This window comes from Odontomachus brunneus, unplaced genomic scaffold, assembly GCF_010583005.1.
Source record: "Odontomachus brunneus isolate Ranch 3 - 2012 unplaced genomic scaffold, Obru_v1 Obru_scaffold_043, whole genome shotgun sequence".
NCBI lineage: Eukaryota > Metazoa > Arthropoda > Insecta > Hymenoptera > Formicidae > Odontomachus > Odontomachus brunneus.
In genome coordinates, this window is record NW_022639493.1 from 434,391 (window position 1) to 457,050 (window position 22,660).

Below are 22,660 nucleotides of genomic sequence, written 5' to 3' on the forward strand. Positions count from 1 at the left end.
ATGTAATTCTCATCAAGAGAGTAATAATTTTCGGTGTTTATGAACAAGTCAATATCTTTCTCCGAATTTATGTCGCTGATGCCCATTATCGACCCTGAATCAGTGAGTCTTTTTCTTTTCTTATTAACCCTTCGCGTATAATCATATTTTCTGAGACATGCAATGCAATCTGAGCCTGCAGACCTGGGTAGCTTTAATCTATCATATAACTTGGTTGAAAATCGGTACTTTTAGACACATTCTTTTTTACAGAGGCATACAAAAGTCTCAGGTAAAATATAGTAGCGCGATAAAACCAAAATCTGCAAACAGATGCGTAATGTTAAAATTCTCCCGCATTATCTACAAAAATAGTAGTGAGCAATCGAATATTCGTTGGGGTCTCACAAACCCAATATTGCAAACGAAGGGTTAATGATAACCCGAATGAAATTTCACCTCGCTCTTCATCGAAAATAAACCAATGCTCTGAAAAGGCACGTCAGCCTCAGCTGGAGTCGAATCAAGAACAATCTTTCTCGCTACATCCGCCTCGAATAAATCAAATCAATTTAATCCGGGCGTTCGGTGGAGTTGATCCGCAGGCGGCGGTCATGATCCGTCCTCCCGCGGCATACGTAATCGTGGCCAGGTCGGGAAGAGAGAAAAGGATCGTTTCTGTCTTTTTAGAAGCGCCGTACCGAGAGCCGCGGCGACGCGGACGCTGCGAGCGGCGAGAGGAAGCGGAAAGGAGGAAGGGACTTTCACAAAACCCATCCATCCCCCAACCCTTGCCGCGCGGAGACATTGATACCTACCGGCTGACGCGGTACCCACCTACAACTCGACGACAATGGATCCTTTGCGGCGAAAAAAGCGTAAAAGGAATAGCGGAGAGCGAGCGGTCCACCTCCGGCGCGGGGAATGAAAGAAAGAGCGGCAATGATGAAAGCATTGTCCCCGTTCAACGGCTCTTCTGTGAGCCTTCGAGGCGGCCGGTCTATCTCTTCTCCAGCGCCACCGTCTCTGTCTTTCCACCATAACCACGGTCACGTCTGTCTCACCGATCCATCGTTCCCGCGCGTGCTCACCTCCGGCTATCTCTTGCCAAAACAACGATGGTGCCCGACCGCCCACGAGCGACCGCAAAGATAGCGCGAGGTCGTTCCCCGCGTCACGCATCTTCGTGTGAAACTTCGCAAAAATGTCGTCCGCGCTTCTCGATGCTCGCTGCTGCCGACGGAGGAGGATGGGGGAGCTGGCGAAACGAGCGGATTCCGAACGGTTCCTCCAGGGCGCAGCGAACTTTCGTTAACTCGCGAAAATTACGCGCGCCTGGGAGAAACTAACGTTCTCTCGCGACTTTCGCAAGTGCCGTCGATTAAATCACCACTTATTTCCGGCGAAAATCGCCGCCGGAGAGAAAATGGTATCCGTGAACCGAGCCGGAAGATCGCGACGGCCATTGTAACGGCGTGTCGCCCGCCAATCCCGAAATGTAATTCGAGAAGCCGAGTGTTTACATGTCTTCAGGCCCGGGGTGATCCTCGAGACCCTTGACTCGCCGGGCGTAATAACGCGATAATCTTCTCGCGCAAAACAAATAACGGGGCGGCCCGGTTCTTCCCTCCCTCGATCATGCGGTGAGCTCTAACCCTTTCGTGAGAGGGTCTGAAGAGAGCAATCCCCGGTGATCGATCACAATCGACTCCTTCCATACGAGGGCATTCTTTGCTACGTCGACGCTCGCGGAGAATGGCGAGCGCGCGTGGGGTTTAGGGTTACTACAACCCCTCGGTTCTCCCGCCGGCGTTGGTTGGGTTATTCTTCGAGCGAAAACTATTTACAAAGTCGGGGCTAATGGCATCAAGCGATTTCGTTCCATATGCCTCGACACCCCTGGCGCAACATTAGCGTACTACTCCTAATAGGATTCCGCCTTCCACCGCCGTGACGTTGTAACGCCGTATATCCTACTTGTATATCATACGATCATGCGAACTTTCTAGTGCCAAATGCGTCTCCATCTTTTTCTCGCCCAACTTTCAATGCCTTTTATCTAGACTAACAAGTGATAATAAAAAATGAGAATAAAGAATGAAAAAATAACAGAATAAAAATGGAAAAATGAATTAAAGAGATAATCATAAGTAGGCTTCGCGTACTAAACAATTTTTACATTACTTTTTCTATCCGAAATTGTTGCAGCGGACGTGTAATTTTCCCAGTCACATAGGTAATGGTAACAGAGCGCTTTTGAAATATATTTTCGCAAGTTAAAAATTCGATCATGCAAATCTTCCAGTCGGACTGCGCTCCTATCCCATTTTTCTCGTCAAACTTAGTACTCTTTATCAGAACTGTTCAGTGATAATTAATAAAACAAATGATAAAAAATAAGAAAATAACTCACAATAAAAATTAAAAAATAAATAAATCAATTAATGAAATGAAAAATAAGTTTGTGAGATAATTAGTAAATTAACAAATTAATGCGACAGATTTTGTCTACAAACTAGATAATGTTTATGTCACTTTTTCACTTTACTTTATTGCAACAGCCGCGTGTAACTTTCCCAGTTATAAAAGCATGGTATCAGAGCGTTTCCTAAACGTTTCCTCAGCTAAAAGGACAATGTCTCCACTCGCGACTCGCCTCAAGTCCGTCGACCTCGTTCACATTTACACACGCCGCGCACAGTCGAAAGTGTCCTTCCTGCCTACGCCGACCGGTGATAATGCCGGTTCTCAACGAGCGCAAAGCGAGCAAGAGCGAGGAGAGAAACGAGAGAGGAGGGGCGGAGAGGGCATGCAGATGCACGTGCGAAGCCTAATGTAATAAAAGTTTGTCGAGTGGGTCGAAACGTATGCATTTGACCCGGTCAATCTCGTAACGCTCGTCGATCCTCATCCTCTTCCATCGCCCTTCACGCCCGTCTATATCTTTCCACTTTACAAACGCGCAAGTGCAATTCGTGTCGATTGCGGGATCAGTTTAGCGCAAATCATATCGCACATCCTCGTTGCGTGCTCGCTCGTCGGCAGCGGATGTTTCGCGCGCGCGCGCGCGCGGCGAGAAGGAAGACGTAATGCAATCTCGCCATTGTGACCGCTAATACGTGCCCATAATGATCGCGAACCAGAGGAACAAGTCCCGCGATCGATCTCGACACTCTTCCGAAACGAAAAGATACACACCCACAGAGTTCTGAGAAAAATTCCTCTCAGAACGAAAGCATGTTTGCTTTTTGACGATCGTCAAGCAATCAGATCGAACAAATCATTTCGCATTGTTTGTCGTTTTGACAAACACGCATTGACTGCGTTCAGCAGGGAAAGTTGCTTTGCAACTGTTTGCAAATTGCAACTGTAAAATTCGCGAATCTGGTTGCTGTATGTTCTTAATCATGGCTGAATCTAAAAGAATATACTAATCAGATTCACCAATTTCACAACAATTACAAAACAGTTTCTTCTGCTGAACGTAGTCGTTGCTTGAGATATAAGTCATATTTGTTCGCATCTATTTGGGTCAGGTTAATTGCGTCTCCATTACAGAAATGTTGCAGCAAATCGAAAGTAACAAATTATTTGTTCCCACTACGTGTCATTTGCTGTTCCATATCAACAAACCATTTGTGACGGGTACTGATATTTCGTTAAATTAGCAAATCTTTTTACCTCAGCGCGAGAGAAAAGGAGACATCGTCGTTCGCGAACGATTTCCCTCGGAATACCGTTAACGCCGGATCTATTTCAAACGGGGTTCACCTCTCCACGTTTCTCGGAAGAAGGATCTGCGAGCGTCGAGCGCGGTGTCCAAGATAGATCGGCGAGCGCGCGACTTTATTGTGGGAATTTAATTGACCGGAAGGTCGACAATCCCAATCTCACGAAATTACCACGGCTACGGAGTCGCGGAACAAGTTCGTCCCCGGCAAGCCGCCGCAGCCACCCGTTTTCACCCTCGCGTTTTCGGTACCCCCTTTTCCGGCGAAGGAGGTTAGGTTTCTAACCCGGAACCTATTCTCCCTTCCACGTGTGCCTCTGCCCCCGCGCGCCCGCGCGGTCTCTCGCTTTCTATTCGCCCTCTTCCACCCCGCACGCGCGCGCGTGTGAGCGCGGAGCGCACAAATGGAAAACGGATTGATTAATCGTAGTAATTACCGATCAGCCCCCGCTAATTAGATATCCGACTCTTGCCCACCCCGAGGCCCCTAGAGGGTTTCCCAACCAGCAAGGCTGCGGGGAGGCGATGGTGGTGGTGGTGGTGGTGGTACCAGCATCGCGTCGAGGGGACTTTCCAAGCTTTCGGCTCGGAAGTTGATGGGAGACGTCGAGAGTAGGCGTGTACGCCGCGGCAAGAGGATGACTAAATGAGATCGTTTGCCGAAGTTGGTTCTCTCGCGAGAGGGACCGCGAATTTTCGGCCACGCTGAATTTTCTTATTCGCCGCCGATCAAATTACTCCGCGATTCTCCACGGCGAAATAAATCGTATCCTCGCGCGGGATTTCATTACGCGTGACTTTAACGTCGCGGCAGAATCGAGAAAAACCACGTTCCCAAGCCGAATTTATTCGATTTAATCAAACGAAACAAGAGGTTTGTTCTTTACGATTCTGCACTGGAACTTTGTTTCTTTCCTCTCTCTTTGCAACGTTAAGTTACACACTTACTTCACTCCAAAGACAAAAACTGCCACCTGGTTCAATTGAATAGAACAGACCCAAGAACGACGCGGAATAAAGGAGAGCACAGAAAAGAAGAACACATAGAAAAGGAAACAGAATTTCTGATCTTTGCGAAGGAAATTCGATCCTACGAACCAGACATTCTGTTTCCTTCAACCAAAACGCGTTTGGTTCGCTCATTATCACACAACAAAAAAAACGACTCCATTGGTGTAGCTAAACTTTTTACTATCTGGGGACCAGACGAGAACTCGGCTGTAAAAATAGAAAGGTTCAGATGAATGTTCTCGGTCACGCTAACAGAGAGATGTTATTTCTCGTCAGCGAGAAGTTATTCGTCTGGTCCCCGTTCAGTTACACGAGCTGAAAATTTTTTTCCGTGTGCAAGTTGATTCAAGCAAACTTCCCATGAGGTGCACAAGCGAGATCACCCGAACGAGGTAACGTCGTCGCGGTACCACCTTTCAGACCGCGCTTCAGGCTTGGCGCGCCGATAGATCGCGGTCCCCTGAAATTCCGCAAGGTAACCAAGAGCCCGTAGGCTCGATCGAGTCGAAAATCCCAAGACGCCCGTATAAGGCGAGCACCGAGAGGCGCTGCACGAGAAAGTCACCGCGAGGTGATGGAGCGACGCGATACGAGCAGCGTCGGTGACATCGCGCACCCGGCTGACTTACAGTCCTCGGTGTCACCTGCCCTCCGCAACGTGCAAACGAGCTTGCCCGGCACGGGATCTTGATTCGCGTCTCGAGTCCCGTCGTCGGAACGCAGAAACATTCCTGAAATTCCGCGAGGAACGCGCAATCGCTCGGTCGTTCGTCGGGATCGCGACGATAACGATTTCCCAATTAGCCGGGGCAGCTACGCCGGCGGAATGTCAATTCGCGATAGATCAAGCTGAGTGATTCGCTCGAGAAGCTGCGACAGCCCGCGGCTTTAACGCACTCGCTACCGCCGTCACATATGTGTGACAGCAAATATCTTTTTTTCACTCGTTAACACTGATGATGAGTGACGCGGGACAAAACGGGAATGACTTAAGAAAATAAGGAAAATAACTTTCTGCTTCCTGATATTTGCGATGCTCATCGATCTCGAGTGGTCTCGAGTGGATTCCTTACTATTAGTTATATTTGACATATACAGACTTTTATCTGACATCTTCCTACGGTTACCAATCATGTTTATCGGATTTAATCCTTTGATTGGCAAGTTGAATTGAAAGTGCTTAAGCTAGCAAAAAAACAGATTTTCAAAGGTTAAGCAGTGTCATTAAAATTTTGTGTTTAGGTTTGAGATCACTATATATGTGTGTTTATGATGAAGTCCAAGTTTTTGAAATTCAAAATGGTGAGCTTAATATATGTGTAGCGACTAAAATCATAATTTTTATTTTTATAATTTATCATTGAAAAAAGTGGCCTCAAAATACACCTCAGAATTTTTGTAAAATATTTATATTTTTTGCAATCTTAAGTCGTATATATAATAATGTAGTAGTGAGTGTGTTAATCACGTTGGGATAATTTCGAGCAAAGTATCTGCCGTTCTTGCGTGCGGATACGAGCTTATATTTCGACGTTCGCCGTGAAATCAGCAGCTAAAATTACGAACGTCTTCGTTTCTAAAAGTTTTTGGCGTTTTAAACAAGTGCGAAGTAATGACATTTATTTATACCCTAAGTTATTAGACTTTAATCATTTTAAGCAGATACGCGCGTTGGATGTGGGGCGCAATATATCACATTTCTAACCTAATTAAAATATACTGTTCCATTGTCATCCGTTAATCTCGTCGAGGCGAGATATCATGCGGCCGCGATTCTAGATCCATTATAAAATAAGATATATTATTATTAGGAAGAGAAAAGCGACTATATTGGAGAGATCTATTATGGAATTATCGGCGTTCTACTGAATCGGCAAAACGACGGGTCTATCCTCGTTTTCCCATAATAGCGTGCTTTCGTCCTCGACGACCTCATTTGCGGCGAGTCGCTTCTATCCTCTATCCGATAGGTAATCGAACGATCCGAGCGGCGAATCCGAGCGTGGCCGATCTCAGACGCGCAGTTGCTTACTTGAAATGCAAATAGTACGGGGCTTAAGCTCTCATTCCGGGAATACTGCCGGCGATTGTTTGAGATCAGGTATAGAGAACGGAAACGAAATCGCGCGCATAGACCGTTTCTCTGATCCCCACGAGTTATCTAATTTAATTCGACACGATGTCTCTATCATCCGCGTCGATTCGCCGCGACGGCGGAATGATTCCGAGCTCGTTAACGTTAATGACGAATCAATGCGCCTGGCTGCACGCGCGAGATAATGGCGTTGCCTCGCGTGCCACGGCAGCACGATCCTCCCCGATCGGTGCGGAATATTTACCGCCACGACGAAACGCGCTACACCACCTTTACGCGTGCCAATGATTTATCGCCCATCGTTCAGTGGCGCGCCGGCAAAGGCCGTTTACAAAACGCGTCGTGGCGTTTTCGCGGAATACGCGCGCGAGATTAGGTCCGGCCCGGGGCGACCGGAGTGACGTTTAACGGCCATTGCCTTTAAAACTGCGACATCCACGCGGTGCAACAATATTTGCGAACGCGCGAGGGCGGGGTGGACCGAAAGAGAAAGAAAGAGAGAGGGAGAGAGTGAGTGAGTGAGTGAGTGAGAGTTGGGGGCAGAGGGATATTAACATCCGGTCGCGGGGATTTACGGCCCCATTCGCGTGGCTCCCGGGTCTCGGACGATTTTGTAAAACGAAATGTCTCGTTAGCAAGTCGGTTACAGCCGAACGCATACGCACGCATACGACATACGGCGAGAGGGCACGCCGGTGGGACTGTGCTCGTGGTTTTACAGCGGTCTAAATTACCCCCGCGACGTACAGTTATGATGTTAACGATACGGTGAGTTGCAGGAGAAGGAGAGAGGGAGGCCGGCCAGAGTCGCCGAAGAGCCGCGCCCTTCGTAGAAAAAGGCCGTTATCCCTTCAACAGGATGTGATGAATAAACCGCATGAAAATTCCGCGCTCCTTGAGGAATTGTTTGAGCAACTTGTATCGCATGTCAAAATGTTGATCATACACTGAGAGAAAGAAGTACTCTTGATCTAATTAAAATCGTAATTATCGTTGGCCTCCACAACATTTTTGGCAATGAAATGATGTGCATGTAAGGTTTTATTATCATTGATGCTATATAGTACCACTTGCTGCAAAACAGCTTTTCCTGACTATATTTCCGTCGTTATGCAACTACTAGTAACAAGCATCATTTTGTTCTCAGTATAAAAATGAACGAAAAAAGCCGAGAAGTAAGGAAGCCGCCGATAATCCCTTTCTTCGCGAAATGGAAAAGATCGCTGCGTCGATGCGGATGACACACGGTACGTGTGACAATACAGCTGCGTGTCGTAAATCGCGCGAGAATAGGGTTCGCGATGACGTGATTTCGCCAAGGTAATTCCCGGCGTCGTCGAGGCGCGGGCTTCATCGTCGCGCGGTCGGCCGATTTGCGCGCGACCGCCGTGCTCTTTTTCCTTCCCTTGGGCAGCCGTGAGGCGCGGTAAATTTTGCCCGGTGATTAAGCGTCGTCTCGCGGGCTTAAGCGAAATCGCTCTTCGTCTCCGTTAACATCGAAACCCTCTCGAGGCAGAGCGCGTCGTGGCGACGGTGCGACGCGCGCCGCAGCTGTAAGTGATAAAATTATTTCGACTGCGGGTCTTAAATAGAGCGAAATCGCGCGGCGGGACGCCACCATCATCAGCGTGCGCGACCGAAGCCTGAGAGAAGAGCGGGACCGGGAGCGAAACGAGACCGGAAAGCCGCGAAATTATATCCGCGACCGCAGGAAACCGCTTATCACGATGGACAGATAAAAGTTCGCCGGGCAGATCGTAATTAATTCGTAGAAACGCGCTTTTCAACGGATGTCGACACAATGTTCGCCGTGAAAAGCAGAAGCGCACGAGCACACGCGGAGGAGTAACATCCCGCGACGCGCGAGAAACGTCGAGGAAATAAACGAGCCGAGTGATAAAATTATTTAGTTCGCGGCTTAAGTAACCTAAATTACGGCGCGCCACGTGCGGTAGGTAGCTAGGTACACGTGCGAGCGTGCATGCGTGCGTGCGTGCGTACGCGCGAGTGAGAAGCGAAAAACGCACGCGCGCATGGGAAGGCGCCAACGAGACAAACGATGCAGGGGATAAAATTATTTCGACCGCGTATTTAACGGGGCGAATCGCACGTACGACCGCGCGCGCGTGCGGACTGGCGTTTGCGGCGTACAACGTAGAAGAAAAATGTCGTGAAGGTTCCGCAAGGTAGCGAGCTTCGAGATAAACGGCCCAAGTGCCGGCCACCGCGCTCGGTGGAGGAGGAGAAGAAGGAGAATGCGGGGGCGAGCAGGCAGGCATGCGAGCCGATAAATAACCTCTGGTTTATTAGCGCGAGATGCGCCGGAGGCGAGGGGGGCGTTGAGGGGAGAGCGGTGAAATTAGCGAGAATATTAGCACGCATTTGCGCGCGCGCGCGCGCGCGCGCACGCTCCGCCGAAATGACGCGCATGCACATTAGTTTGCGCGACGCGAATAACGCGACGCGGCACTGGGAAAACGGCGGTTCTCAAACGAGAAGGTCGAGTCCTTCTCGTTCACAAACGAGATGTTTATTCTCCGGGATGGACTCGTGCGGATTCGAACACTCGCACTCGTCGAACTGCTGTCGCGACTTTGGAATCATGGGCGCGTTCACCTGCGACTTGCGCCGCTCGAGGGAAGGTCTCGGTCGAGTCGCACGTTCGCCGGACGTCCGTTTCCAACGTTCACTCGCAAATTGCGAGCGGTAATCGCTTGCACATCCTCGCGAGTAGTTTCTTCCTTACGCTGGCAGCTAGGAGCGTGTGCGATTTTCAAGCGCGAGTTAGGTGGAGGCATGCACACGCGCGCGCGAGCCGCGGAGGGTTACACACAGTAACAAGCTGGCAACGGTTCTAACTACTGTCCAGGCTGATATATGTGACGGAAAATTGTGGACGAAGAGAGGCAGAGCGAGAGAGGGGAGATAGGAGAAAGAGAGAGAGAATGGCAAGGGGGAGGGACACGCTCGCGGCCTCCTCCACCACCTCCGGCGGTGGTGAGAGCCCGCGCACGGTGTATGAACGCGCACATGTGTGCGGCTCCCTTCCTGACTATTTTATTTACGAATTATTTCATTTGTCCGGCGTATTCTAATTAGAGCAGCTATTTCTAAGCCGCCCCGCAGTCGCCGTTCTCATCGTCGTCATGAACAGTTGTCGTCGTCGTCCTCATCGTCGTCGTCGTCGTCGTCGTCGTCGTCGTCGTCGTCGTCGTCGTCGTAAGCGACTCCTCCGTCCGACCAACGTCGGCGAGGCGCGGGGGCAACGGCCACGCTCTAATTGCATTACGGAAACATGAGTTTCCCCCGGCGAAATATATCACGAAACTTATCGCGCCGCGAAGAAATTGCCGCGGGCTCGCATGCACTTCGGCGCAAGTGCACAAGCCTCGTAAGCTCCGGGGTCCGCCTACGCGCGCGCCCTTATATACCTGCCCACCCACGCGAATCGTACATCACAACGCGCACTTTCGTCTCGGTATGCAAAAACGCGAGTGGTTCGCCTTCCCTCCCTTTCTTCCCCTTACCCTCCACCCCCTCCCCATCATCCCATTCCTCCTTGCTTTTCTCTCCCTTTATTTTTGCAAGGCGCACAGCACCTCGTAAAAGAAGTTCGTTCGACCGGCCAATACGCGCAGGAAGATGAAGATCGAGCGACCGTTTTAAGATTGACCACAGCTAGAGGCAAAACTGCTCGAAGGGAATTGAGAGAACAACACAGCGAGGAACGACGGTGTACGATCTCGGCACTTTTCTGAAATATCGCGATAGACATGCACGAGAAAAGGTGTTTTCCTCGGTGCGATAAATAAAGGAATATTTTACCTGTTTCTCTTTCTTTCTCTCGGTGTTTGATTATTTCGCCGCGCAACCACTGAAGATTTATTTCTACACTTTGGAATAATGCGAAGATATGACAGTGCATAATAAATGCTCAATTTACCAAAGTTGTCAACTGAGAAGCGTGATGAAAATTTGTCTCCGCGCATTTGACGGTGGAATTCGCAGAGAAATCTATTTTCCGCTGGAAATTTCGTGTTCGAGGAATGTCAGCTAGCCAGTCGGCCGGTCGGTCGGAAAACAGCGAGCGTAAACAACATGCCCGTGCCAAACGTTCCAGGGCGATGCGACACCGGCACATTTCCGATCACGACGACGCAATTAGCGGTGTTCATTCGCGCGATCACAGAGCTTGCGTTAATTAGCGCACGACGTTGCGTGTACTGGGAGAAAAAGATGGTTGATCTAACTGAATATATAGTTATTTCTGATCCCAACCATATTTTTTGTAATGAAATCGTAGCAGCATGCATATAAGATAATAGCAATTGTTTCTCTATGACCCATACTAATAGTTACCACTTGAAACTTGTTTTTTGTGAGAGATTTAAATTTTTCATCAGAATTAGATTCAGGTTTTTACTTGAGTCATGATAATTGTGATTCAACTGAAAAAAGTCATCTAACTCTGGATATATATCTAAGATCCGTATTAATAGTCGTTACTTGAAATTTATCTCAGATGAGACATCCAGATTTTAATTTACACGTTTTTTTAGTTGAATTGCAAATGTGATATTACACATATTATATAATCCAAATAAAAAACTCTCATTTGATTCTAAATTCAGATCTGAGTATCTCACGTAGGACAAGTTTCTCAAGTATCGACTATTACGAGCCTAAGTATCTCACTTGAGAAACGAGTTTCGAATAATAGCTATTAATATCGGCCTAGATGATTATAGTTGCAGATAGCAAACACTTTTTTTCTGAGTGCGGTCTCTCGGGAACACAGGCGATGGCGGCAGACGTAAACGCACCGTGGCACGTCGACTTCGCGGATCGCGCCGGTGGATCCTCCTTAAAGTTGATTTGTGCTCAATTACCGCGATCCTCCGCCCTCGCCTCCTTCTCATTCTCGCTGCCAACGCGCGCGCGCCCGCCGTAAGCCGACGCGAAGCGTACGCGACGATTTTATTTATACGCGTCGCAAGCCAGCCGCGTCTCCCCAAGCCAGCCAGCCAGCCAACCTCGCGACGCAACGAGAAAAAAGGTGGAAGAGAGGCGGGGAAAAAAGAACGGGGAAAAAGCTAGGAGGGAGAGAGAAAAGGGAGGAAGACACGCATTCTGTCGCGCACCGATGCGCCGGGGAACGTCGCGCAATTCGTTTCGCATTTTATATCCGACTACGAGTGGTCGTCGTCGTCCACCCCCTTCCGCACCCCGGCAGTCTCTGTCGGACGTTTCTGTGAGCGCGTATGCACGTATGCACACTCACTCCGCCGCCCCGCTCGATTCATCCCCGTGGAACGACGGTAACCTGGATTATTTCGATCTTCGCTCCCGCTAAAGTTAGCCGAAGAGATTACCGCGGCGCGACACGCTTTCATCCGCGACGAGAGAGAGGAGAGAAGCGCACCGCGGACGCGAGGGTTGCGGGAAGGGTCGTGACGCGACTACGTCGCTTAAATATCACGGTAAACAGGGCCCGCCCGTAATTCGGATGCCGGCGCAGGTGCCATGCGGAAACATCTATCAAGATGGCGAGATTGGGGGCGCGAGACACACCGAGTTCCCCGTGGGACGAAAGGGCGGAAGAAGACAGGGTTGGCTGGGTGGATCAACTCGAAGAAACGGGGGATTGCCGCGGGACAGAAAGGACTAAGCCCGGGGTCGCCTCTCTCGCCGCGTCGTCTTAACCCTTTCGAGCTAATACCGGATCGCAGGGAATTAACGGTGGCGACGACGACGACGACGACGACGACTACAGCGACGACTACAGCGACGATCGTGTCTTCGAGAAGCGGAGTAACGGGGCTGTCTAATAATTCATGAGTCCCGAAAATACGCGGCGCGGTTGTGTCTTGGGATTTTATCGGAAAGCGATCGTCGGCAGAAATTCGAGAAACCGCTGCAATATGAGACGCGACTTCGCAAGGACGCTGTCTACGACGACCGAGGCTTCCTGTACCCTTTTTTTGCAATAACGAATGGCGAAGATATTTAACGAACACACATGCTGCTTCTGTGTGTGTCCTTGCGAATGGACTTTCGTGATTATCACGATTTGAAGCAAATGATAACAGGAACTTTGCGATTCTTTTAATTGCATTTACGAAGTAAATATACTGTGTGTGTCGAATTAATTATTATATCTACATTGTATAATAATATAAATTTTTTGTTGTATTAATGCGGCAACAAATGCAGCTAGAAACTACACTTGGATTTTCGTGTTGCATTTAACATGACGTATCGTCTTGAGCACAAATTTCGATAATTTGTCTCGCACTGGTAAATATTATTGGAATCTAATCAGCCACGATGGACTCAACGTTGTTGAATTTCGTGATTTTATATATATTTAAAATTGCTTTATGCAGTGTTTACATATATCAGTTCCTATCGGGACTGATCATTACGATCATTTACGAGTCCGGGGAATACGCGACTGCAGCTTTAAAATTTTGTAGAAATAATCATCGAGAAAAACGAGAGAAGTGAGAGAGATAAAAAGAAAGGAGATATAATAAAATTATTAAGGCATGAGACGCCACTTAGCGGGAGAAACGTCCATAATTTTCCGTTTTTTCCTTGCAGTAGCAGATCGCGAAGGATTGAACGCGAGAGATACGCGTTCTGCGCCGTGTAATAATTTACTTGCACCGGAAATATCGCGGAGGGGAGGGGGGAGAGGGAGAGGGGATACCGCCTGGGAACTTTATCGAGAAGCGATCGTCGTTACGCAAGGAAAAAGGAACGAGACTCGAGAAGAAAACGTAATTTCATTTACGATAAGCGAATCGGCGAGATTTCTGCATTTGGAATAATTAACTTGGACGTCGTTGCGTAAGCCGCGCAACGACGGAAGGTGACGGCGAAGCTGCGACGGTAAAGCTGCGAAATACCGTCTTAAGTATGGAGAGACGCACACATACTTAAATTTATTATTATGACGCGTAATGACCGGCAAGCGGCAATTTATTAATTACCATCATTACAGATAAACGCAAGATTGCACAGACTACATTCTTGGATCCGTAAATTGCGACTGTACCGAAGACGACCGTAAAGTGCCATCGCCTTATCTTGCGGCGCGATCTCTCTCGTGCTTGTTTTTATTCCCTGTTTCTCTCTCTCTTTCTCTTTATTTTTGGGTCGCTTTTAACCATCGCGAGCGTTTCATAATCCCGCGCAACACGTCTCGTTCGCCGCGATACCGCGTGCTGCCTACGCTAATGACGCGCGATTCGCGGGCCATAAATACGCGCCCCGGTCGTTAACGTAATCGCCGGTACGGCGTGTCGCGCTTATCGGTCGCACCTGCAAACAACGACAACGACGTCTTTGCGAAATGTCCCCGAGCGCGAATGCGTCTACCTACCGGACCGTAGGAGCTTTAACGACTCCAGAGCACCGCGATAGCGTATTTTCCAACGTCTAAGAATCACATCGAACCGGAGGAGACAACGAGAGAGACAACGAGAGAGCGAGGAAAGTATCGCGCTCGGTATCGGTCACGGAGCGATTGGAAATATCGCGCGTTTACCACCGATACGATGCAACCAATTTCTGCGTCGTGCGGGTCACGGGAGGAAAGTTGACACAATTGGAGAAAGAGAAGGCGAGTGTAGGTGCGTCCTCCATCGCGGCGAGAGAAAATCTCGCGCCCGAGGAGGTACTGCCGGGGGGAAGAGATTGTCGAGCGCGACCCACGACTGACGGCCCAGATACGAAAATCGTAAAGTCGCTACATAATAGCGGCTAGTGTAATATCCAGCATGGTGCACTTCGCGCCGAGATTAAAGGCGCATAAAGCGAGCGTGGCGCATAAACGTTTTACAAGCTCTTCAGCCCGCGTAGCCGCTAAAGGCGCGAGCACCGCCAGCGAGATATTATTTTAAACGTTGCGCCAGCCTGCGCGGTGCGTTATTCGAGTACGTAGGTACGTCATTCGGCATTGTTAAGATTACACTGTGCGAGCGGGAACCGACGTCAGCGATCGTTGCAACGCGAACGAACGAGTGAGCGAGCAAGCGAACGAACGAATGAACAAACGAACGCGTTCGTTCCAGTGGAAAGCGCTCTCCGCCATTACATAAATCTGCACAGCGCGCGAGCGCATATCATAGTTTTTCTTTTCATATAAATCCTCTTCAATTTTGCTGTGTTTCCAGTTGTGCAGCGATAGACTGTCAGTAAGGTCTATCTTGCTACACTGGGAGAGAAAAAAGTGGTTGATCTAACTGGGATAAATTATAATTATTTTTGGAGCCAATCGTATTTTTGAGTTGTTCTAACACGAAAATGGTAGTGGTGCATATAAGATTATTATCATGCATATTATCGCTAACAATAGTAATAGAATTTAATTAAAAAGTTGTTTTCCTGATCGTAATTTATAATAATTATTCCGCTATGTGATCATAATTACAAATATCAAACAGTTTTCTTTCAGTAAGGAAATTTCTCTAGAAACGTAGTAAATTTTTTAATACACACATTTCAGTATTTAAAACCACATATGAGATGAAATTTATACTGCAGAATTTCAATCTATTCTTCGGTTGTGTAAATTATGCATGGAAACTACGTCATTTTATTATAATTCACTTTCAAAGAGATTTTTTCAAAATTATGCATGGAAACTACGTTAAAAGCATACCAGAAAAGAGGACAATGATTAAAATTCACATGACGAGAAATTTAAAAAATTTTAAATCAACTTTTCTCATGTTTTACGTAACTAATTATTTTAATATCTTAATGCATGTGTAAGTATTTTTAATCCTTATAATTGTCACTATTATTGTATCGGAATTATCTAAACGGACAACTTTAGTACCAACGATAATTTTTTATATGAAGGATGATATATAAGTAAGTGCAAGAACATTATTCGTTGAATCGAAGACAATTGAGCACAGCCATTCGGATTATCGGAGAAACGAGTCTCTCAAATTACAGGTTTTTATATCAAGGAAGAAGGAAAAGAACATGAGATACGTAATAAAATCGCGAATGTAACGAGTTACCGATGATAGGATAAAATCATTACTTGCGCCGATTAGCGCGTGGGACGTGGATTATTGACGAAGGAATGTGTTCGCGATAGCGATATCGAGAGCGAACGAACGTTCATTCGTAACCGCTTACGTAAAAGCGTGCACCTACACGCACCTTCCCGTCCTCCTGTAGTCAGCCTCGCGGAAATAATCGCGCTCGCACAGACGACGGCGCGGAATTAGCAGCGTCGCGCGGATGAAAGTCACGAAACCGTACGGGGCGTGAACAGATATTGGCGGAACGCAGATTTTTGCACGACGGCGCGTCTCCGTAATCTAATCATAATTTCATGGACCGTAAAGCTCTGTTTAGTGCGCGCGTCTGTGCAGATTCGGCGCGATAAAACAACGCCGTGATCGGGGCGTGCTGACTCCCGGACGTGAGCGCGAGTGAATTGTATGGGAAAAGCGCGCGGATTATATGGCGCGGTGCATTATGTCATAAAAGTTATGTAAGCCGATATTTCCGATCGGCCGATGACGCGCGATCGCGGCAAAATGTTTCCGATTAGTGTCGCAGCGGCCCCGGAATAAATTTCGCTTTATCGGCGCCGAAATGACCTCTCCGCGGCGGCGTAACAGCGGCCCTAAGTGTAGCGAGGAATTTAATGCGGAATCTACTGCTAATAACGGCGATTTTACAGCGCGCTCGCACTTGAGAGCGTACGGCAATTCGCGTCTCCTTTGCATACACGTTGCTGCCCAACCCTCCTCCCTCCCACGTTAAGAAACCGTTGCGCTTGGTTAGGCGCCGCGACTTCATTTATTTTTTAGCGTCACTCTGATAAGTATAACCCACTATTTTCCAATCACTCTGGCTGCTAATAAACGTGGTAAAAAATGAATCATTTCGTTGCTCGCGCATGGAGAACAGTTATTATCAATTACATTAATATTCTAATATACACAGGAAAATGCATACTGTGCATTCATGTAAATATTATTTGTTTCACACGTGTTACATAAGTTTATATATCTACCGTGAGTTCTTAAATTTGTTCGAGATATATTCTTCTTGAATTATAATAAGTTCAGCACATTATACACACACATTTCAATAAATTAAATTAAATATTAATTTGTACTTGTACATTATGCTATGAGTTGAAGATATAGTTTAAATAAAAAGGAGTAAATTTTAATAAAGTTTTAGTAAATAAAAAAGAACTTAATATTTTTTGCTACGAACTTAAATTAACTTTTTCTTCGATAAAGTGTAATAATATTCTTGCGAAAGGAATAAATTCTTCCGTTGAACACACGATAATGAGCTTTTCTCAAATTGATGATGAACATATTTTAAGATTATATTATCGATCTCATATAGAATTTTCATTCTCCACACGATCTGACAACATTCACGGCATCACAAGACTCGTTGCATCGAGATTACACAAACGTCATGTGACGCGACGTGACGCGACGCGACGCACGAACCGCGGCAGTATCGATGACGCGCGCGCGTCAGAGCGGATTAAATCGCGGGCGGAAAACTGCCGTCGCAATCAGTGCTTCCTTGAGGTCATGGAAAACGCAAATTGCGACCGATTTCGACAGGCAGGCAGGCAGGCAGGCAGGCAAGCAGGCAGGCAGGCACGCCCGCCGATTCGCTTCGTCTCGCGGCCTCGATTCTCGCTGACACGCATATACGCCTACTACCGAGCCGTTTGTACTCGCGTGATTGGCGCGCTGAAATAATCAGCTCGTTGCAACGTCAACGTGCGATCGCGCCGGGGCCCCGGTTGTGCACGCCTCGTTCCGTTTGATGTACGGGCGTAATTTCGGGGTGTCTGGAATTCGCGTATGACACGTGCGACGTGCCGTATGATTCGACGCCCGGCCGCCGTCGCTTATGCCCGCCGGTCTAGAAAAACTTCCTCTCGCTCGGCACGCACGCACGCACGCACGCACGCACGCACGCACGCACGCACGCACGCACGCACGTACGCATACAGAACGAGCTTTCGATCGTCCTCGCCGCTCAGAAGACTCCGATCACGGCCGGGAGGAGATAAATCTGTTTACACGTCCGAGTACGCGAAAGTCTGAGCACACACCCTATAAAATTCCAGATTATCGCAGTTCTTGATACACGACAAACGTGATCACAGTGATATATGTTTAACAACTTTCAACAATTTATTTTTATCCCAGAGCGCGCGTATATTTCAGGTTTATAGGACCTTTACGGTCGCGCGCCGCGTTAGACGCGAAATTCCAACAACACGCGCGATAAGGCCGGAGTTGGAAATCAAGAGCTTTTCGCGAATTAAGCTTTCAAGGTGACGAGGTAATACGAACTCTCGATCGATTTCCTCTAGTGTGTTTCTCGCCTCTTTTCTTTCCTTTTTCTCTTTTTCTCGTGAAATAAATCTCCGCGTCGATGATGGGAGCGGTAATTGCGGCTGTTTTGAATAATAAACGCATGCGTGGAAACTGCAAGTACTCACCAATTATTAACTTGAAGAATCGTCAACCCCGTGTCCTGTGCCAACTGCTTTTTCTGGTCTTCCGAGGGGTACGGATGCTGCGAACAGAAAGAATAAATCGGTTATGTTAACGGTGAAATCGAGCGCGGGAACGATCGCGAAGGTCGACGGCGCGAGAGCCAAAAAGTCAGGCGCCAATTAGCGCGAAATTGCCGACGAGAAGTCGTGTTTATTAAATACTAGCCCCGGCAGCACAGTTACATCCGCGTGTGCAACAATTAGCGAACGTAAAACGTGAAAATTAAAAAAAAAACGATGCCCTCTCCGTCCCAATATCACTGTCCCTGTCTCTCTCTTTCTCTATCACACTCACTCTTTCTCTCCCCGTCTCTCCCCCTGCCGTCGCTTCGTCGTTTCACGTCTCGCCGGCGAGCGAGAGCGCGCGCGGCGGGCTTTCAAACAATTTATCGAGTGATTTATCGCACACCGAGGTAAGTACATAGAGTACACGGTGCGCCGCGCGCGGACTTTTATCTGCGCGACGATCCGCGCATTACAGGCGCCGCGTCGTCTGGCCGCACCTGCGAAATATTATTTATTGCTGGCCAACACAACAACAATAAAAAGAAAAAAAAAAACGAACAGGAACTCAGAAGAAGGAGGAGAAGGAGATGCAGGCGACGGAGCGCGGCTTGGCAAAAAGCTCCTCCTATGCATCGCGCGTTTGGACGACCGCGTTTTATCGCGCTGTCGCATCGGCGGCGCAGATGTGCGCTCGTACTACGACCGCCGGGTGCGACGCGACGCGACGCGACGCGACGCGACGCGACGCGTCGCTCGTATTCCCTTTCGTGAAGCAGAAACTTTACGAGAGCGCGACCAAAGAAAGAGAGAGAGAGAGAGAGAGAGAGAGAGAGAGAAGTTTGAGGGAACCGTGGCCGCGATGTAGTAGTTTCTTTATTTTCCAGCGCCTCTATGCAAAGAGAGACGACTAAAGGTGCAGTTGATGTAAGATATCCTGGTAGTACCTTAGAGTAGAAATTGTGAACGTCGTCGGTGTCTAGTCACGAGATGATTCGTATCTAACTCTGCTACACATTGAGAAAAAATACTTGAAAATTTGTTTGTGGAATATATATATTTATCTCGTAGAGATCAACATTATTTCGCAGATATAGACTTTATATCTCCGACGACTAAATTTGCAAATATTTTCTTCTCAGGCTACTACCACAGTAATGTAACGCTCACTTCTAGTGGTTAGATAAATTAATCGACTGATAGGATTAGACAAATGAAATGACAGTTATGAGATGGAAAATTATAAGTAGTTGCTAATCAAGTAATGAAATTCTACTTTTTTTTAGCAAAAACGCGACTGATATCTTAGTGACACGCGCACGGCACACTCGCGATACGTCGATAAATAATCATCTATCGTTACTCCGCCTTCAGCTGTCAACCAATATTCATGCGTGCTAGGAGACAGTCACATTTCAGTTATTTTCGATGAGATCTTTGTTTACAGAACCCATCGTCCTGCAATGTCGCGCGAATTTTTTCATTGATATCTCGAAATTTTACATGGTTATTCAAAAAGTGGTGAGGGATCTTTTGTTCAAGTTGTGATGTATTCTACCTGCATATCACAGTTCCGTAGCGAGTTGTCGGACACCCTATATAAAACTACCCTATTACCGGACAAATGCATAAATTATCGATAGACGGACAAAAGCGGCACTGCACGGCCTACATGTGTGGAATATCTGCATGGTGAAATATTGAAAGCGGATTGACTCCCGTGTCCGCGCTCCAACTTCGCGGATAGATAAATTATATTCTCTCACGCCGGATATTCCATCGGTGCCTCTCGCGAGCGCATAAATTTGTGGCGCGCTTCGGCCGCTCCTCCGGAGGAGTTACTGCTGCGCATTAATATCGGGCTCCGCAACGAGCAGCCGAATCTTTCCGATATTGTTGCGCGGTCAACCGCGTGCCAAGCCTCTCGAAAGATGTATGACACGCGCGTGACGTTGTGCACCTGCGTGCTACTCGTAACTGGAGCCCGGTAACTTTGTCCGACGCTTCGACATTAACCTTCGTGAGACGATGCGACATTCAAGGGTGTTTAATTCGCGGAACTACAGTGTCACAATGAAAAATTCAACCGCGTCACTTAAACAATCATTGATCGTCGAGACTGCGGGCAGTTGACCCGGGCAGAATGTCTTGGCAAACGTGTCGAGCGAAAAGTGTAATAAGCAAAATGGATCGCACTTCTCGCGAGAGCCATTGGAACGCGCGGAAGAAACTTTTGTCCGCGCTCAGCATTGTGTGATTTTCGCGCGCACCCCGAGGAACGCTAAAAAAATTGCGCACGCGAGGAGGAAGACGCCGGTGAGGCTTAATTACATTACATCCAGCGAGACGTACTAAGCCCGCGGGCACAGCCACATCTCAATTTTAATCTCGCATTAAGCGCAATTATGAAATTAGTATCACGTAATCGTCACAAGTAAATAGTCCGCCGACAGTTGCATTCCCAATGGAAATATTCCCTCCGACGATCTACCCTTGACACGCGATGGTAACGTCGACTAATATTCTCAATGCAGACGAGAGCCGCGCTCTTCGAGTCGCGTCAAGAATTGTCTTGGCAGATATTTTTTTCAATTGAGTGAAAGAAGTGGCAACCAGACGCGGTTGCTGGTGAAAATAGTTGAACTTTTACGAGAGGATAATACAATGTCTGACAGTGTCAACGCACGTGTTGGTGATTCAGTCTTTCACGTCAGACCGATCCTTTGTCCCAAATTATTCTAATATTAAATTAATCCCTTATAATACTCCATACCCAAAAAACTATTTCAATTACACGTTCGATTTATGATTCTTTTACTATGTTAATATTAATTCAAGTGTTGCGAGAAATATACTGCCTCAATCAGAAGTGAACCTCCCTATTTGCCAAAAATGATTCCATAAAAGCTGAAGTGTTCGCATGAATAACCGCGTCTGCTTCTCATTTGTCGCTTCTTCAGCGCTTGGTGGTATGCCTGAGAGCCTTATTTATATTTATATATTTTGCAATTTTTCATCATTCAAAAAACCAAATCCAAAGACTCGAGACACGCTTGCATCGTCTCACTCTGCTCGCTGACATCCCTTGCATTTACCCCCTGTGGAGCGTTATAGCGTGCAATCGAGCAACATTCGCCGCATCGGACGAAGAAGCGCACTCGTTACAACCTCCCCCCGCGCAAGTTCACTATAAAATTGACATTACTCACGCCCGATCCGTGCTATCGACCGACGCACGGAAAGATCCGGCTGCGCGTAAGAGCTCGCGGTCGCGCCGCGCGAGCGGCCGAACCGCATCATATTTTTACATAATTAGCACGTGGCGCCATTACGTGCCTCTCCCTCCTCCCTGCGCCGCTCGCCCCGGCTAGCCGTTACTTTTTGCCGAAGCGTTGCGGTATTTTTGGAAACTGCCGCTACAGCCCGCGAATTCCCATCCCCCTTTTCGTCGTCGTACTCCTCCTCCTCCTCCTCGTCCGCTGTATCATGTTTCTTGGAGGCGAGCCACGGTATACATACATCAGGAGCGTGGCTTCGTCCCCCGCTCGCCACCCAACCCCTCCTACCTCCCCACACCCCCGGTACACCCCATTGTGCGGCGACGGTGTATATCCGATCCGAGCGATTCTTATCCTAATTAAATCGGCCGAGCGCATTGTCTGGGCGTAGAGTTTCCATCGGATCTCTCCGCGGATATCTAACGCCGCGTATAAAGCCGCGTCGAGAGAGGAGGATTGAGACGATCTCTCGGGCGAGGCGCGCGGGGCTCTCGCGGGAGAGAGGGGGGGGGGGAGAGAGGAAGAGCATGCGATCCGACGCGGATCGATGCGCGCTAAATTGCAGATTCGACGACGCGATCGACGCGCGGCGGTGCCGCGAGTGAATATCGGCGACAGGATTGCCGAGGTATGCGGGCTCTAGTCGATTATCGTGATTCGGAATCGACCGCGTCTACCGGTTAATTTCCCCTTACATGTAGCGGGACGCGCGCTGAAGAGTTGATGTATAATACTGCCATGAGGATCTGTATCGATATGCGTGTACAAGCACACGTCTTGCTTTTGAAGTGTGAAAAAAAAAATAATGTGTCAAAGTAAGAATTAAATATAGAATAAGGAAAGTTGGATAGATTCTGATAAAATGTAATTAATTACAACAAAAATGTAGAACGGAGTAGATGTTCAATTACTGCTCTCTCTCTCTCTGCCTCTCTCTTTCTTTCTCTCTCTCTCTCTCTCTCTCTCTCTCTCTCTCTCTCTCTCTCTCT

The 22,660-nt window shown here is 47.9% G+C and overlaps 1 protein-coding gene across 4 annotated transcripts in view; it reads right to left on the reverse strand.

The window, feature by feature from the left end:
* LOC116844593 (homeobox protein homothorax) overlaps positions 1-22,660 on the reverse strand; it is a 550,706-nt gene that overhangs the window by 108,031 nt on the left and 420,015 nt on the right. For all 4 annotated transcript variants that reach the window (XM_032816349.1, XM_032816350.1, XM_032816348.1 and 1 more), the window contains exon 11: positions 18,334-18,410. In XM_032816349.1, coding sequence (XP_032672240.1) covers positions 18,334-18,410 — 77 coding nt within the window. The remainder of the gene's footprint in view (positions 1-18,333; positions 18,411-22,660) is intronic.